The sequence below is a fragment of the Culex pipiens genome, chromosome 3 (assembly GCF_016801865.2).
Source record: "Culex pipiens pallens isolate TS chromosome 3, TS_CPP_V2, whole genome shotgun sequence".
In the NCBI taxonomy this organism is placed as follows: Eukaryota; Metazoa; Arthropoda; class Insecta; order Diptera; family Culicidae; genus Culex; species Culex pipiens.
This window is the reverse complement of record NC_068939.1, coordinates 158,745,131-158,760,952: the sequence shown is the minus strand read 5'-3', so window position 1 is coordinate 158,760,952 and position 15,822 is coordinate 158,745,131. Positions and strand designations below refer to the sequence as shown.

The 15,822-nt window shown below is 39.3% G+C and overlaps 3 protein-coding genes across 4 annotated transcripts; 2 read left to right on the top strand and 1 right to left on the bottom strand.

Annotated features, from left to right (window-relative positions):
- LOC120415105 (eukaryotic translation initiation factor 2-alpha kinase-like) lies at positions 1–13,708 on the top strand. The gene is made up of 3 exons (XM_039576526.2): positions 1–399; positions 7,451–10,292; positions 13,209–13,708. The coding sequence occupies exons 1-3, from the start codon at positions 227–229 to the stop codon at positions 13,530–13,532; spliced, it is 3,339 nt and encodes a 1,112-aa protein (XP_039432460.1). The 5' UTR covers positions 1–226; the 3' UTR covers positions 13,533–13,708.
- LOC120415147 (28S ribosomal protein S33, mitochondrial) lies at positions 13,693–14,152 on the bottom strand. Its single transcript, XM_039576585.2, has one exon. It carries the CDS (start codon positions 14,072–14,074, stop codon positions 13,739–13,741), a length of 336 nt encoding a protein of 111 aa, XP_039432519.1. The 5' UTR covers positions 14,075–14,152; the 3' UTR covers positions 13,693–13,738.
- A 38-nt stretch (positions 14,153–14,190) lies between these two features.
- LOC120415115 (cleavage stimulation factor subunit 1) lies at positions 14,191–15,810 on the top strand. Of its 2 annotated transcripts, XM_039576545.2 has the most exons (3): positions 14,191–14,411; positions 14,469–15,651; positions 15,745–15,810. In XM_039576545.2, exons 1-3 carry the CDS (start codon positions 14,335–14,337, stop codon positions 15,757–15,759), a joined length of 1,275 nt encoding a protein of 424 aa, XP_039432479.1. In that variant the 5' UTR covers positions 14,191–14,334; the 3' UTR covers positions 15,760–15,810. The 2 variants fall into 2 exon arrangements, with proteins under 2 accessions (XP_039432479.1, XP_039432470.1); XM_039576536.2 differs by having other exon boundaries at positions 14,469–15,810.
- The last annotated feature ends 12 nt before the right edge of the window (positions 15,811–15,822 follow it).

Here is a 15,822-nt window from a genome sequence, read left to right as displayed (position 1 = left end):
CTTGCGCTGGTGCAGCATTAAAATTTTGCCAGAACAATTTTTTGAAACGATTTTGAACCCCTTTAAAATTCTAAATTTGTGCTGCAAACATACCTAAAAGTGACCGCAGTGCATTCCAGCGTATTTATAAGTTCTTGTTATGGTGTAACATTCCTGGTCCTCGGACGGGGAAAATCACGCAAATGACGAACAACATCCGTAACGGACCAGCCACACGACAGCAGTAATGTCTACGTTCTCGACGCTGATTGGCCCACTGCTGGTGGCCGGAACGATTCTGCTGGGAGCCGCTGGTTCCACCGGCGAGTCGGCCACCTCGGATCCGGACCGGCTGCAGACGGCCGGGCTGCCCAACTGCAACGACGACCTCGCCAAGGGAGGGCGCGATGTTAGCGATCGGTAAGTGGTGAACAGTGGCTAAGTTTGTTGCGCGTTATTTACAGTAATTATGAGAAGATTGTAAACTTTGGTGAACGGAGTAATTATCTCGAGTGAAGGTCACGTTGGATTTGGACTTGTTTCGAGGGTTACTTCAAATTTAAACTTAAAGAGATGGATCCAAGCTTGACCTCCAATTTTTTACGCTATGCTAACATGTTCTAACATGATTGCATCATGCACAGAACTAGTTCGATAGGCTGGAAAGGCTTTCAAATTGAATGTTATCCAAAATTTAAAAAAAAACTTTTACATTTATAGAAAGTATATCAACTTAACAAATATGTAACTAGAATAATGTTTACAGTAATCTGAGAATCTAATCTACCTTCGTCCAAAAATCCTTATCAGTTATTTATTACGCGAATTGATTCATCGCCGTAGCATTCCAACCTTAACCAACAAGCTTTTTCAAAAACGCACCTGATAAGTCATGGAAAAAATAACAAACAAAACATTTTTAAAATGCTGAGATAACAGAGCGCTCACACACACCTTACCCGTGACTCATGCAATCACCGGTGTTTTATTGAATAAACAGCACAATATTTAGAAGCTGAAATGTGTTGTTGTTTCAGATTGCGTCGTTGGCTGTGGTGTTATCGAGTTATAATTGTAAATGATAATAATAATGCAAATTTCACGACTAAAGTTTCACGTTCTCGTATTTTTGGCTTGATAAATGTAATATTACTCAAGGGCGCGCGCGTTGACGTTTGCAAATTTCACTCCGTGGTTTTTCTCCTATTTAATTTTTTTTTGAATTTTCATCCAAAAATTACGGTGATATCCGGTAGAAAAGGTGATAGTCAAAGAAAAGCGGTTCAGCAGTGATTTGCAGCGGAAAATTAGGAGCACAACCTTCTGGATTTTCTATAAAGGAGTATGGTGTAAGCTCGAGCCTGTTGCAGAAATCAAAGCTGGTTCTAAGATTCCAACGGAAGAATCATCACGGTCAGAATTTTACAGCAGCAGAAACTTATCAGCAGATGGCAATCTGCATTTGGTACACTTCCACGGACAACGGGTGGGTCCATCGTCAAAGTCGGCTGTATCAAGTTTGACAATGGAGGTTTAGCGAATTGCAAGTTTAACAAATCGAACAACTCCCAAAATTCAAATGAAGCTTGTTTTGAAGATATTGTTATTCGGTGAGCCCGTTCTTTTTATATAAAACAGAAAACCCTCTCACTAATATTCTAACATTCGCTCACACCAATTAAGACATCCATTCAAAACAAACATAAAAATAAAAATCTGCTTACTAAATACGCGCTGATTTCTTATCCACAGATAAGAAATCGGAAGTTCTTAATAACGTTTGTATCCGATTGATGCAAACGTTCTTTAGAGCGGGGCTTGTCGGTTCAAGCTGAGGTACCTCGCGTACGGCTAGCCTACGTAGAAATGGGTCACCGAAGCTCGGCAGAGCTAACACCCTCCAAATGCCTATGCGAGTTATTTGCATGTGTAGAATGGAAATCTAAAACACATGGAAACAACTCAATTTGTAAGATGCGACCGCGTGGTCCCGTTTGGTTGGTTGCACACACACACACACACACATAAATGTAATATTATTCAAGGTGGTCATGTCTTTCAATTTCTTGAGCAACTTTTGTTCTACGAAAAACTTTACTTCGCTTGTTTTATGTTTTTGTTGTTTTATTTTTAGTATTTTAATTTGCGTTTATCTTGTTTAGTATATGTTTGTTTTTGGTAGTATTTGGCCTATTCTACCACCTCCTATCATTACATTTTGTCTATCTTGTTTTTTTTTAGAACGATACCATTATCATTTAAATTGTAAAAAATGCTTAGAGGCATAGTCTGGCACACTAGAAAAATTACTGCATACTTATTTTCACGTAATATGAAGAAAATGTTTGTAAGGAACAAGGCCATAATTGACCCCTGAAAAAAAAAATCATTTTCAAAAACATTGGTAAAGTAACATAAAACAAGATAAACTTCCCACCCTATAATTTTGTAAAACTCTTCTTTCCAATGCTTTCTAAAGATCAAAAATTGATCCAAAAATAGGTTTTTGAAGATTTTTTAGATCGAAGCCCGTCTAGAGGCGGGGTTAGGTTGTAGAATATTAAAACAAAACCAAAACTCCAAAAACAAAAAAATATATAGTTAAAAGCAAAAAAAAAAATACAAAAAAATTCAGTAATAAAATTTTTAAAATTATAATTTTAGAATTATGATTATTTTTTTTATCTTTTTTTTCAATATTGAAATGAAAAAATATATTTTTTTATTTTTTTTTTATTTTTGAATACAGTCGACTCTCTGGTTGTCAATATCCAAGGGTTCGTCGAGGAAGAGAATCATCAGTTTACAGAACGATGCAGAATGAAGACTCGGTTGAAAATATTTTTTTCTTGATACTCAGCTATGGGCAGGGGGTAGCGAAGAAGCCGCCATCTTGGAAGTTCAGATAACAAACACTCAGAATCAGTATTATTCATATTACTTTGGTAACACAAAGTGTGTTATTCTGGTTGAACTCAAAAGTCCCATGCAAATGTGTAAAACCAAACTGAAAAATGTTTAATGCCGATTCAGAGTGTACGGGCGCTACTTTGATCGACCAAAAGAAAAAAAGCAAAAAAAAGGTAAACAGAAAAATCACTTTTTTCGATATGAATTTTCAGCCAATATTGGGATGGAATCTCCAAGGATATGATAGAATTTGGCATCAGCAACACAATTCACCTGTTTTTTCAGGTATTTATCGTTTGAATTGCGGGAAATTTTAAAATCAAAAACCCAAACAATGATTTGTTATGGGCTACCATTTGACAGCTAGTGCTTTTGTTGTGGGCTCTCATTTGACAACCGTGCAAATGTCGACTGTTGTCAGTTTGCTTTGGTCGGAATAGGGTTGCCATCCCCCCGGCTATGGGAGAGAATCATGGCAACGTCCATCAAACAAAAACAAACTAATGTCAAACACCCTTCAAAGCTTCGTTTCGCCAAGAAAAATGTCTATGCAAGCCATGAGAAAGTGAAATTATTGACAACCGAAAGAGATTTTTAAAGCAAACAGAATCCAAGGGACCGTCGAGGAAGAGATCCTTCAAGCAAGGGAAAATATCTAAGAATGAAGAGTGTTGAAGTATGCAGATTGAAGGGACTGAAGAATTCATCGATAGATGGAGCAATATTGATATCGAGAAGATCGACAGCCAGAGAGTCGACTATAACAGAATTTAAAAATTTAGTATAATGTTGAATTTAAGATTGTTTTTAAATTTTAAATTAAAAAAAAAGTTTTACATTGTTTAGTTTTAAATTATATGATTTTAGTTATTTTAAACGCTTGAAATACAAAAATTAAAAACCTCGAATATTTTTTTTTCTCCGAATTGTTTCATTTTGTTTTATTTAGGATTGCTGGATCTGTAAATTTGAGATTTTTTTGTATTTTGAATATTTTTATTTTAAAATAAATGAATTTGATTTTTTTAATTTTTCAAGTTCAAATTTTTTACTTTAATTTGAAAATATTTAATTTGAAAATATTTATTATTTTTTTTATTTTATAATTTCTTGATTATTTTTTTTATTTTATAATTTTTGGCGCTTGTCCACAGTCCAGATAAACACGTTTTTTTTATTGTATGGACAAGTGACCACGATTTGGGAGGGCGGAGATACTAAAATTAAACAAAAAATAAATTTCTTTTCTTCTTTTTTTATGAAAAGAAAAATATTTGTGAGTTTTTAGAATTTTAGAATTTTAAATAACTATAATTGCAGACTTTGTTTTTTTATGGATTTTTTAATTTCTGATTTCTGTAATTTATTTTATTGTTAAATTTGTTAATTTTTAATTATTTTTATTTATTTATAATTTTTAGAAAATAATTTTTTAATTTTAGTTTTTTTAACGTTTTGCATTTTAGGCTTTTTGAATTTTTAAATATTTCTTTATATTTAAAAATTTAAACTTTTTAAATTTTAAATAATTTTAAATTATTGAAGTTTTGATGTTTCTTTTTTATTAAATTTAAGAATTTTCATATCTTAGAATTATCTTTTTGGATTTCTGAAGCATATATTTATTTTATATTAGATATTTGGAATTTTCGAATATCTGAATTCCTAATTTTTGAAATACAGTGCTTGTTCGGTAACTGGGCTGAGAACGTAGCCCAGTCACCGAATGCTGCTCGCTAACTGGGCTGAACGAAAAATAACGCGGGGACCACCGATGCATAATATTTTCCTGATGAAATATAAAAATAAAAAATACTTAATTTTGTTTTCAATGCTTACGTTTCGTGTTTCTTCAATTGTGACTTGAAATTAAATAACGGTTTGAAAAAAGTTTTTTTTATTTATTGAACATGAAACACCCCTCGGTCATTTCGGTTTGTTTTGGTATTTTGACGTTTGTCTGCTTTTTAACTAGGCTACAGCCCAGTTATCGAGCGCCCAGTTAAAAAGCAGCCCAGTTAAACAACGCCCAGTTACCGAACAACTACTGTATTAAAAAAAAAGTATCCAGGTGATTTATGGCTGGTCCCTAATCTATCAAAAATCTTAACTGAATTTAGCAAGAAATTTAGCGTAGTTTGAATACCATTTTTAAATTATAAATAACTGAGTATTTTCTAAAGTACGTTATTTTGTGAAAATGTTAGTATTTTCTAGTAAAAACTCTAATCTATTTTAAATCTGTCACAATAAAAGGGTAATATAAATCGATGCCCTTCTCCTCATTTCTTGATCATTCGCAGGGTTGTTACGGACGGCGCGGATCTGGCGCGGATTTGCTGGCTAATTTTGCTAAGGCGCGGATTTCGCGCGGATGGCAATTTTGAAAATGTTTGTTTGTATTTTCTTAGTACGAAACGTCGAAAAATGAAGATAAAGTTCATGTAGAAATTATTTTTTTATGTTTCTTGTCATTTCTTAACATCTCCGGCTCAGAATATTTCTGAATCTTTTTAGTTTTGAATAATGATTTTTAACCTTATTTATTTTTAATTTTTTACTGGATTTATTCAATTTTTAATTTTGTAAATCAAATATTACAAACTTTTCCCGAAGATATAGACTTAAGAATGTGTAACAAAAACTATTATTGGGGCTTGTTCTGGTGGGCGCTTGGTGGGCGCCAAATATGAGCTTAATTGGACGTAACAGAAGCTGGCCTCCACTCTAGAATTTTGGAATGGAATTTAATCGGTAGAAATATTTTTTTTTTTCTAAATTTAAACATTCTTGGCGAAAATAAAAAGATCAGAACATTCCAAATTCAAAGCTTCAGAAATAAAAAAATCGAAAAAAATGTTTTAATAGTTTTTATAATAACAAAAAAAATCAAAATACATATTAATTTTTTTTCGAAATTTCTAAAATCGTAATTTAAAAAAAATCTAAAATTCTTAAATTCTAAAATTCTAAAATTCCAAAATTCCAAAATTCTAAAATTCTAAAATTCCAAAATTCTTAAATTCTTAAATTCTTAAATTCCAAAATTCTAAGATTCTAAAATTTTAAAATTATATATTTCCGTAATTCTATAATTCTAAAATTCTAAAATTCGAAAAGTTCTAAAATTCTTAAATTCTTGAATTCTACAATTTTTGAAGTCCTATTTTATGTGAGTGATTTTGAAATTATGAGAAGACATTATTTTAAATATCGGAAATTAAATTTCTTTCGGAGTGAAATTTTAGCGAGGATTTTGGATTACAAACTGTATAAAAATTCTTAGATTTTGAATATTTAGACTTTCGAAATTTAAAATTTTATCATATTATAATTTTAGATTTTGATTTAATTTTGAGGTTATATTTTTGAAGTTAAATTTTTAGGTTTTTAAATATTGTATTTTCTATTTTGAAGATTTTTTTTCATGACCCTTGCCTTGACCGTCTCTTGAGGATTTTTTTTAAATGGATTTATTGCTTTCATTCTTTTGGAGCCTTTAAACATAAAACGAGTTTTTTTAATCAAATACTTTCTGAATTAGTTTTTTTTTCATTAAAAATAAAATTGTATGGATTTGTGGCGGTTTCGGATTTTAGGTCGGCGCGGATTTGGCGCGGATTTTTTTTCGACTCTCCCTTAACAACCCTGCATTCGCAGTACAATACTTGTTCGGTAACTGGGCTGAGAACGAAACCCAGTTAACGGATGCTGCTCGCTAACTGCGCTGATGGAAAAATGACGAGGGGACAACGGTACAATATATTGTCTTAATAAAAAAAACACACAGAAATATTTCCAGGGGTATATGACATGAACTTTCGTGTAAACTTAAAAATGCTTTTTTATTTGTTGATATTATTTTTTGCATCCACTGACCCCTCGATCATTTTGCTTTGTTATTGTTTTTTGACGTTTGTCTGCTTTTGAACAGCCCACTTACCGAGTGCCAGAACAGGGTACTTTTCGTTAGCTCGGTCACGTTCTCAACCCAGTTTTCGGACAAGTCCACTTCCATGGTTTACGATTTACTCAAATTCCCCATATGTTTGTAAATATTTAGCAAAATTGATTTATCCGATCCGAATTTATTGATTTTGAACCGATTTATCTCATATCATATCTTATCTCATTTTATTTAATCAAATCCTTGCGCGGCATATTTTTTATAAAATAATCATGTAAAATTCCTGAAGCTAAATTATCGAGGTTTTTAAGCGAAGATGATGTTCGAATGGTGATCGCCCGAAATGTCAAAATCACGCAGTGGTACCAACATTACGGAACAAGTGTGTCATGGCATGACAGCCACATTTTTTTTCTAATGTTGGTGCTACTGCGCGATTTTGACATTTCGGGCGTTCACCATTCAAACGCCATCTTCGCTTAAAAACCTGGATACTATGCGTCGCAAATTAAAGCAACCAGCCCTACTACATAAAGTTTACTGCAGCGATGTTTCGTTGAATTGAATTCAACATCTACTCAACCGATGTATTACTTATCACGTTTTGCGATAACTTAATATCAACTAAACAACTCTCTTCTCCAACTCCCTCAGATTACTGTACGTCACCACGCTGGACGGTCGGATGTCCGCGCTGGACATGACCAACGGGGGCGCGCTGCGTTGGAGCGTAGAAACCGGCCCCGGCTCGCTGCTATCCTCGAGCATCCACCGCCTCGAACTGACCAACAACGGCAAGTGGGTGCGCATGATCCCGTCGCTGAGCGGTGGCCTGTACAAATTCGATGGGGAAACGGTGGAGCCGATTCCGTTCAGTGCGGAGGATTTGCTGCGGTCGTCGTTTAAGTTCAGCGACGATTTGGTCATTTCGGGCGGGAAGGAAACTCGCTCGTACGGGGTTTCGACGCGGACGGGGCAGTTGATTTACGAGTGCACGATGAACGGGTGCCGGAACGCGACGCAGATTCTGGAGGAAGACTCGAAGAGTGGCCCGCCGCGGGAGGGGATGGACCGGGTGTTGGAGCACGATCCGCTGTTGGATGACGTGGTTGTGATTCGGCGGCAGACGCAAACGGTGCGGGCGGTGGAGTCACGGACGGGGAATGAGCGGTGGAACTTTAGCATTGGGCACCATGAGTTGGAGATGCTGAAGAATGAGGACTGTCGGCAGGGGTCGAAGGAGGCGTTGGATGCGGCCATTTTGGACTTGGAACTGCGGGTTGTTATTCCGGAGGGCGTTGTTTGTGCGGTTAGCAAGTCGACGCCTGGGGTGGTGCTGTGGAGGCACAAGTTTGACCATCCGATTGTGAGTGCTTGGCGGGCGAAGGACCGGAACGGGTTGATGAGTGTGGATTTGTTTAGGGGTGCGGAATGGTTGTGGAACAACAATGGCCAGATGAGCTCGTCGGACTGGTTGAAGGACAGCAACGGGTTGATTAATCCGTCGCTTTATTTGGGAATGCACCAGAAGCAGCTGTACATCCAGGAATCGATGGCGTTGATGGTGCGCCAGACGAGTGACGTGCAGGAGATTCTGCTGATGGACGAGAGCAAGTTCCCGACGATTCCGTGGAAGCCGTTCCCGGCAAGTCGACAGGTTGCTGGTTTGCTGACGGATGGAAGCGAACCGGAGGATGATTCGCAGTTTGCGGAATCGACGGCGATTGCAAGATCAGTTTTGTACCAGTCGAACTACGTCAACGGGAACGGGTTCTTTCTGTTTACACCGGAAGACTTGAAGCGTAAGGATAACGGACTGTGCTCGAACAAAACGACCGCCGCCATCACCGACGGTTCGCGGAACGAGAGTTCAATTTTTGACTTCACCATGGATCCGGACGCCCCGGTGAAGGTCATCATAATTTCGATCTGGTTCTGGTGGAAGGAAATCCTGGTGATCTCGGCGACAACGGCATTTCTGCTCAACGTAATGTTGCGCTTCAAGCAGGAAAAGGAGAAGGTCGTTGTCTTTGTGGAGCGCCCGGTTGAAGTCCCGGTTCCGATGGGCATTGAGGCCACCGAAGAGGCGTTTGTCCCGCTGGCCGCCATTCGAAATTCTTCCCGCAGCCTGTCGGAATCGAACGGGGACAATTTTGTGTCCCGTTTCCAGGAGGACTTTGAGCTTGTTCAATGTCTTGGAAAGGGCGGGTTCGGCGTCGTCTTTGAGGTCAAGAACAAGCTTGACGACTGTCACTACGCCATCAAACGGGTCGTACTCCCAAACAAGCAGGAATCAAAGGATCGCGTCATGCGCGAAGTTAAAACGCTGGCCCACTGCGAACATCCGCACATCGTGCGTTACTTCCACGCCTGGACGGAGACGCCCCCGCCGGGTTGGCAGGAAGGCCAGGACAAGATCTGGATCGAGCGCAACTGCCTGTCCACGTCGATCGACATCGAGACGCCGACGGAGACTTCGCCGCCCAACTCCAAACTCATTCCGGCCAGTTCCGGTGGCTTTTCGCGGGCCACGCTGCCGGAACCGGTGAAACATTCCAGCCCGCCGTGGATGACCAAGCTGCCGGAGCCGAGCTTCTCGCTGGATCACGCCTCCGACTCCAACAGCTGCTCGTTCATCGAATTTCGAGCGGATCCCCAGAAAAACTCGTCGCCGGAGGAGAGCGAGGAAGACGATCAGGAAGTCGACGACGATTCCTCATTCCAGATTGAGTTCAAACGTGACACGCAGGACGAGTCGGAGGACATTGTTTTCAAAGAACCTTCGCAAGACCCTTCCCACCACATCGTTTCGATTCACGACACGTCCAACGGCAAAACAGACAACGGTCCCCACTTCCGAAAGAACCGCAAGCGGCGTCAGCTTTCGTTGGATCTCAACAGCACCGGAAACGTGATCCGACCGACGCAAGCCGGCGCAGCCGGCGGCGGAGGAGACTCCCTCGCGACCAGCTCCGGCATCGTAAGCAACAAGATCTATCTCTACATCCAGATGCAGCTCTGTCGCAAGCAATCGCTCAAGGAGTGGCTCTGCCTGAACGACCTGGCCGCGCGCCGTGACAAAATCGTACCGATCTTCGAGCAGATCGTGGACGCCGTCGAGTACGTCCACCTGAAAGGCCTCATCCATCGCGACCTGAAACCGAGCAACATTTTTTTCTCGCTGGACGGCCGAATCCGGATCGGGGACTTTGGGCTGGTGACCGATTCGAGCGATGTGCAGTACGACATCGAGCATAATTTGCCGGCGATGACGGCCAAGGAGCGGCACACGCGCCAGGTCGGGACGCAGCTGTACATGTCGCCGGAGCAGCTGCGCAGTGCGCCGTACGACTACAAGGTGGACATTTACTCGCTCGGGTTGATCCTGTTTGAGTTGTTGGTGTGCTTTGGGACCGAAATGGAGCGCATTTGTACGATTAAGGACGTGCGGAAGGGGCGGTTTCCGGACGGGTTTGCGGGGAGTTTTGCGAATGAGGTAAGTGTAATTGACACCGGTCAATGAATTAAAATGTCATTAATTTGTCAAATTCTAAAAAATCAGTTTCTTTTTATTCTTAAATTCTAAAATTCTAGAGTTCTAAAATTACTAAATTCTTAAATTTTAAATTCTTTAATTCTCAATTTCTTAAATTCTTGAATTTATAAAGTTCTTAAATTTCTAAATTCTTAAATCAATTCTTAAATTCTTCAATTTTTCAATTCTAAAATGCTTAAATTATTAAATTACTAAGTTAATTCTTAAATTCTTAAATCCATAAATTCTTAAATTTTTAAATTCTTAAATTCTTAAATTCTTAAATTCTTAAATTCTTAAATTCTTAAATTCTTAAATTCTTAAATTCTTAAATACTTAAATTCTTAAATTCTTAAATTCTTAAATTCTTAAATTCTTAAATTCTTAAATTCTTAAATTCTTAAATTCTTAAATTCTTAAATTCCTAAATTCTTAAATTCCTAAATTCTTAAATTCTTAAATTCTTAAATTCTTAAATTCTTAAATTCTTAAATTCTTAAATTCTTAAATTCCTAAATTCTTAAATTCTTAAATTCTTAAATTCTTAAATTCTTAAATTCTTAAATTCTTAAATTCTTAAATTCTTAAATTCTTAAATTCTTAAATTCTTAGATTCTTAAATTATTAGATTCTTAGATTCTTAAATTTCTTACTTCTTAAACTTTTCAATTCTTTAGTTTTGAAATACTTTATTCAGAATTTGTTAAATTCTTTCATTTTTATAATCTCAAATGCTTAAATTCTGAAATTCCATATTTTTTATTCGGCAAACTCTTTTATTCTTAAATACTTTCATTCTAAAGTTCATGAATTCTAATATTTATACAATCTCAAATTCTATTCTTAAATTCATAAACTCTAGAATTCTTAAAATTCTCAAATCCTTTAGTTCTATTCTTTAATTCTTGAATTCTAGAGTATTTTTTAAAAAGGTCCTATAAACAAAATTTTTATTTTTTGCTTTTTGGGTGTTTTTAGAACCGCCTTGAGTAAGGGGGTATTCAAAAACACCCAAAAAGCAAAAAAAAAATGAATTTTGTTTATAGTACCTTTAAAAAAAAAACTCCAGAATTCTAAAACACTTAAATTCTCAAATTTCTAAATTTTAAAATTTAGTTTCTAGATTTCTTCAATTCTTAAATGCTGCTAATTTTGCCGCTATATTAGATTACAGAAAATCAGATAACTTTGGAGCATTTTAAAAGTTGAGTTGAAATTTTGGCTTTGAATAATCAAGTACGAACTGTATTTAGTTTGTTCAATTCAATTTTAATTTTCGAATTTCGAGTCCAATGAACCAAATTTTAATTTTTTGCCTTTTGGATGTTTTGAAATAGGGAAATTATCGTTTATTGGACCTTTAAAAAAAACTCTAGAAATTTGTTTAAGATCCTTTTTGAATTTTAGAGTTTGAAAATTTTAAATTTAAGTTAAAAAAAAAATCAATGTGTATTTTTAATATTTAGATTTTTTAATGTTTATATTTTTGTGTTTTATTTTTTATAGTTAAAAATATCAGGATTAAAAAAAATCTTCTTTTTTTTGTATTTTTTAATTTAAACTTTTTGTAATTTTAAAATTTTTGAATTTTTAAAATTCTGGATTTTTTTTAAATTCACAATTTTGATTTTAAGCATTTCGGATGTTTTGAAATAGCGACCATATCTGGAGCTAAATTTGAAAAGGGCGCATAAGCATTTTGGCATGGAACTGTTTTGAAAAATCCGAGACAACAGGTAACTTTAAAAAAACTCCAGAATTTTGTTCAAGGTTCTTTTCAAATTTTAGAGTTTGAAAATTTGAAGTTTTAGTTTTCATTTTTTTTAATGTGTAATTTTTTAATATTTTTATTTTTTTATTTCTAAATTTTCATCTTGTATGGATTTTAAATTTTTGAAATTTTCAATTCCTAGTTATTTTAATTTTTGAATATTTTCACCTTTGCCTTTTTATTTAATTTCGGTATCTATGATATTTTAAATTTTTCTGCCAAAAAATTAGCGATTTCCTATTTCATTTTATTCAGAGCAAAAAATTACAATTGGGCGCCTGGCTTGAAAGCCTACTCAAAATTACTTTAAAAAGGTATTTCTCATTAAAAAAATACAAAAATAGTTTTAAAGCCTCTGCCGTTTTTCGTTACTCAACTGTAAAAAAAAACATGACATTTTATAGGAAATGTAATGTACTTATCGAATAAGCAATAACTAAAAAGGGAATTTTTTCATCGAGAACAAAATTTTGCACAAATTTTCATGGAGTTTTACAATTCCTTCCGAGCTCCGTACCAGCCTTTCGAATTAATGATTTTTGAGTTCTCGATAGTTCATTGTTCGCGTTTCAAGAGTATCTTGTATTCCAGCCCGACTGGAAATTATTGCTTGCGTCTTCTTCGGTTTTGAATGGACACAGTTGAACTTCGCCCATCGTGTAATTAGACTCAGTTCGGACATGTAGATCTGCCGCTGAATAATCGAATAAACCAGGGCAGAGCTGTAGGTCAGTCGAAGATAGTCGTCGACTAACAAGCTCCTAATTTTTTTTAAAATATTCAAGTCGTCCATAGAGAAACATTGCATTTTGCAGATCTGCCAAGTTGCCGATTTGTGCTGCGCCCAAAATGCATTTTTTTTGCAGAAAAAAATGCCTAAAGGAGACGCCACGTTGATCCGTTACCTAAATCTTTGTTGAGTATACGTTTGTTGCCTGCCTTGAAGATTTCCAAACTCTCCGGTCAAATCGAGCGTAGTTGAGGATGTTTTTGTAGTTATGGTGTGGTCAGTTGCAAGTACTATCACGTTGATCTGCCCCAGCGCTGTTGTAACTGCTCTTTTTAACTACACTACTATAAATATCTAACCTCCATTCTCATTCCAGCACCAACTTCTGCAGCTAATGCTGTCCGACCAGCCCGGCAAGCGACCCACGACCTTCGGCATCAAGGCTCGTCCACCGCTGAAGCGAAGTATTTCATCCGGCAGCGGCGGCTCATCGTTGCATCTTCCAGGGCTGGCAACGGACCAAGTCCCGCCCAACGGCAGCAGCAATCGGACTTTGTCCACGTCGTCGGATGGTTCTCCGCTCGAAAACGACGAGTGGCACTTTGAGCTGCCCCCGCGAAGGAAGGACAGCCGATCGTTCACGACGACCAACAGCTCCAACAGCACCGGAAGCAATCAGAACAACCAGATATTCTTTTGAACAGTGTTGATTTACTATCTACTTAAGTAAAGCCTTGTTTTTTAAGCCAGTGTTGATCGGTTATGAGATGAATTTAGTATTACGAAGCGTCGTGAACGGCGAAGCTGCATGGAATTGTAATATTCACTACATCAAGCGAAATCCAATAAAGTCTGTACTATTAGTTCTAACTTAAACGCAACCATCTCTAGCTTTTATTAATCCCCTCACTTCTTGGCTCGCTTGCCTTCGCCCTTCTTGGGCGGCGCCTTACCCCGCAGCGCCCGCAACCGCTTCATTTCCTCCTTAAAGTCCTGGTGCTCGTCCCGGAACAGCCCGTACTCGCGCAGCTTCATCGCCAGCAGGTGCGTCTCGACGTGCCGCGGGTACCAGTTGGCCACATAGTCCCGGCACTGGATCGGCTCCTCGCTGAACATCTTGACCACCTTCATCGACTGGGCGTTCGTGGGCCGGGTCACCTCGCCAAAGATCCGATTCGACAGGTGGTTCATGCGGCGGGCGTACGTCGTCGAGAGTTGGACCAGCTCCTTGTATTTGGACATTTTGCTAGATTTTTAAAATTCCGGGTTGATTTGCACGAAGGAATTGTATAAGAACTCGCGTGTTGTGACAGAACCGGACCAAAACATGTCACGCGCGATTGTGCCGACAGCGGTTTGACAGTTGGAGTAAAACATCGCACGAATCTTTTCTTTGACAGCGCTTCGACGACGCCGGCGTTTTGTTTACGTTGTTCGTGCAGGTTGTTTGGTTGGTGCGGCGCATTACATTTTGATCAGAATCGTTGGAGTTTTGCCTGAAAATGATGAAAGATTCGGACTTTGTGGACCCGAAGAATGTGGTCAAGTGCCGGGAGTTGCTGTACCGCTTGATGATCAGGTAAGTTGGATGATTTTCGAGATTAATTGAATCAAATCAAAACCGACAATTTTGCAGTCAGCTCTTCTACGACGGCCATCACCAGCTGGCGGTCGAGCTGACAGGTTTGGTGCGTGCCGATCCGCCGTGTCCACCCAGCGATCGGCTGCTGAACATCTTCCGTCAGGCGAGCCAGATCGACTCGAACAAGCCAACGAACGTCTTTGACGAGATAACTTCCGGCTTGGATCTGGAGTTTGAGATCGAAAGCTCGGCGCTGGCTCCGGAACCGGCCTCGTACGAGACGGCGTACGTGACGTCGCACAAGGCGGCCTGTCGGGCGGGTTGCTTCAGCTACGATGGTCAGCTGGTTGCCACCGGGAGTGTGGATGCCAGTATTAAGATTCTGGACGTGGACCGGATGTTGGCAAAGTCGGCACCGGACGAGCAGGAGCCGGGACGTGAGCAGCAGGGTCACCCGGTCATTCGTACGCTGTACGATCACACCGACGAGGTGGCCTACCTGGAGTTTCACCCGAAGGACCAGATCTTGGCGTCCGGATCGCGCGACCACACCGTAAAACTGTTTGACATTTCCAAGGCATCCGTCAAGAAGGCCCACAAGGTGCTCAGCGATTGTGTCCCCGTTCGCAGCCTTGCGTTCCACCCGACCGGTGACTACATGGCCGTCGGAACCGATCACCACGTGCTGCGTGTCTACGACGTCCACACCGGCCAGTGTTTCGTCAGTGCCATTCCATCCCAGCAGCACACCGACTCGATCACCTGCGTGCGATATTCCGTAAACGCCAAAGTCTACGCCACCGGCAGCATGGACGGCGCCATCAAGCTCTGGGACGGCGTCAGCGGCCGCTGCATCAACACCTTCTCCCAAGCCCACGACGGTTCCGAAATCTGCTCCATCGCGTTCACCCGCAACGGCAAGTACCTGCTCTCCTCCGGACAAGACTCGCTCGTCAAACTCTGGGAACTCAGCACCAGCCGCTGCCTGATCGCGTACACCGGCGCCGGAACAACCGGCAAGCAGGAACACCAAACCCAAGCCGTGTTCAACCACACCGAAGACTACGTGCTCTTCCCGGACGAGGTCACCACGTCGCTGTGCTCGTGGAACTCGCGGAACGCGTCCCGCTGCCACCTGATGTCGCTCGGACACAACGGCGCCGTGCGCTTCATCGTCCACTCGCCGAACCATCCGGCCTTCCTGACCTGCTCCGACGATTACCGGGCGCGATTCTGGGTGAGAAGATCCAACTCACACTAGAGACGGCCCCAAAAACTGCATGCTTAATATCACATTTCATTCTTTTTATTTTACCTTTTTTTGATGTAGGTGAAGCTGAAATAAATCTAACCCACAGATTAGTGTGAGTTTGTGTGTAAAATGTGTAAAACGATAGCCAAATCTTGG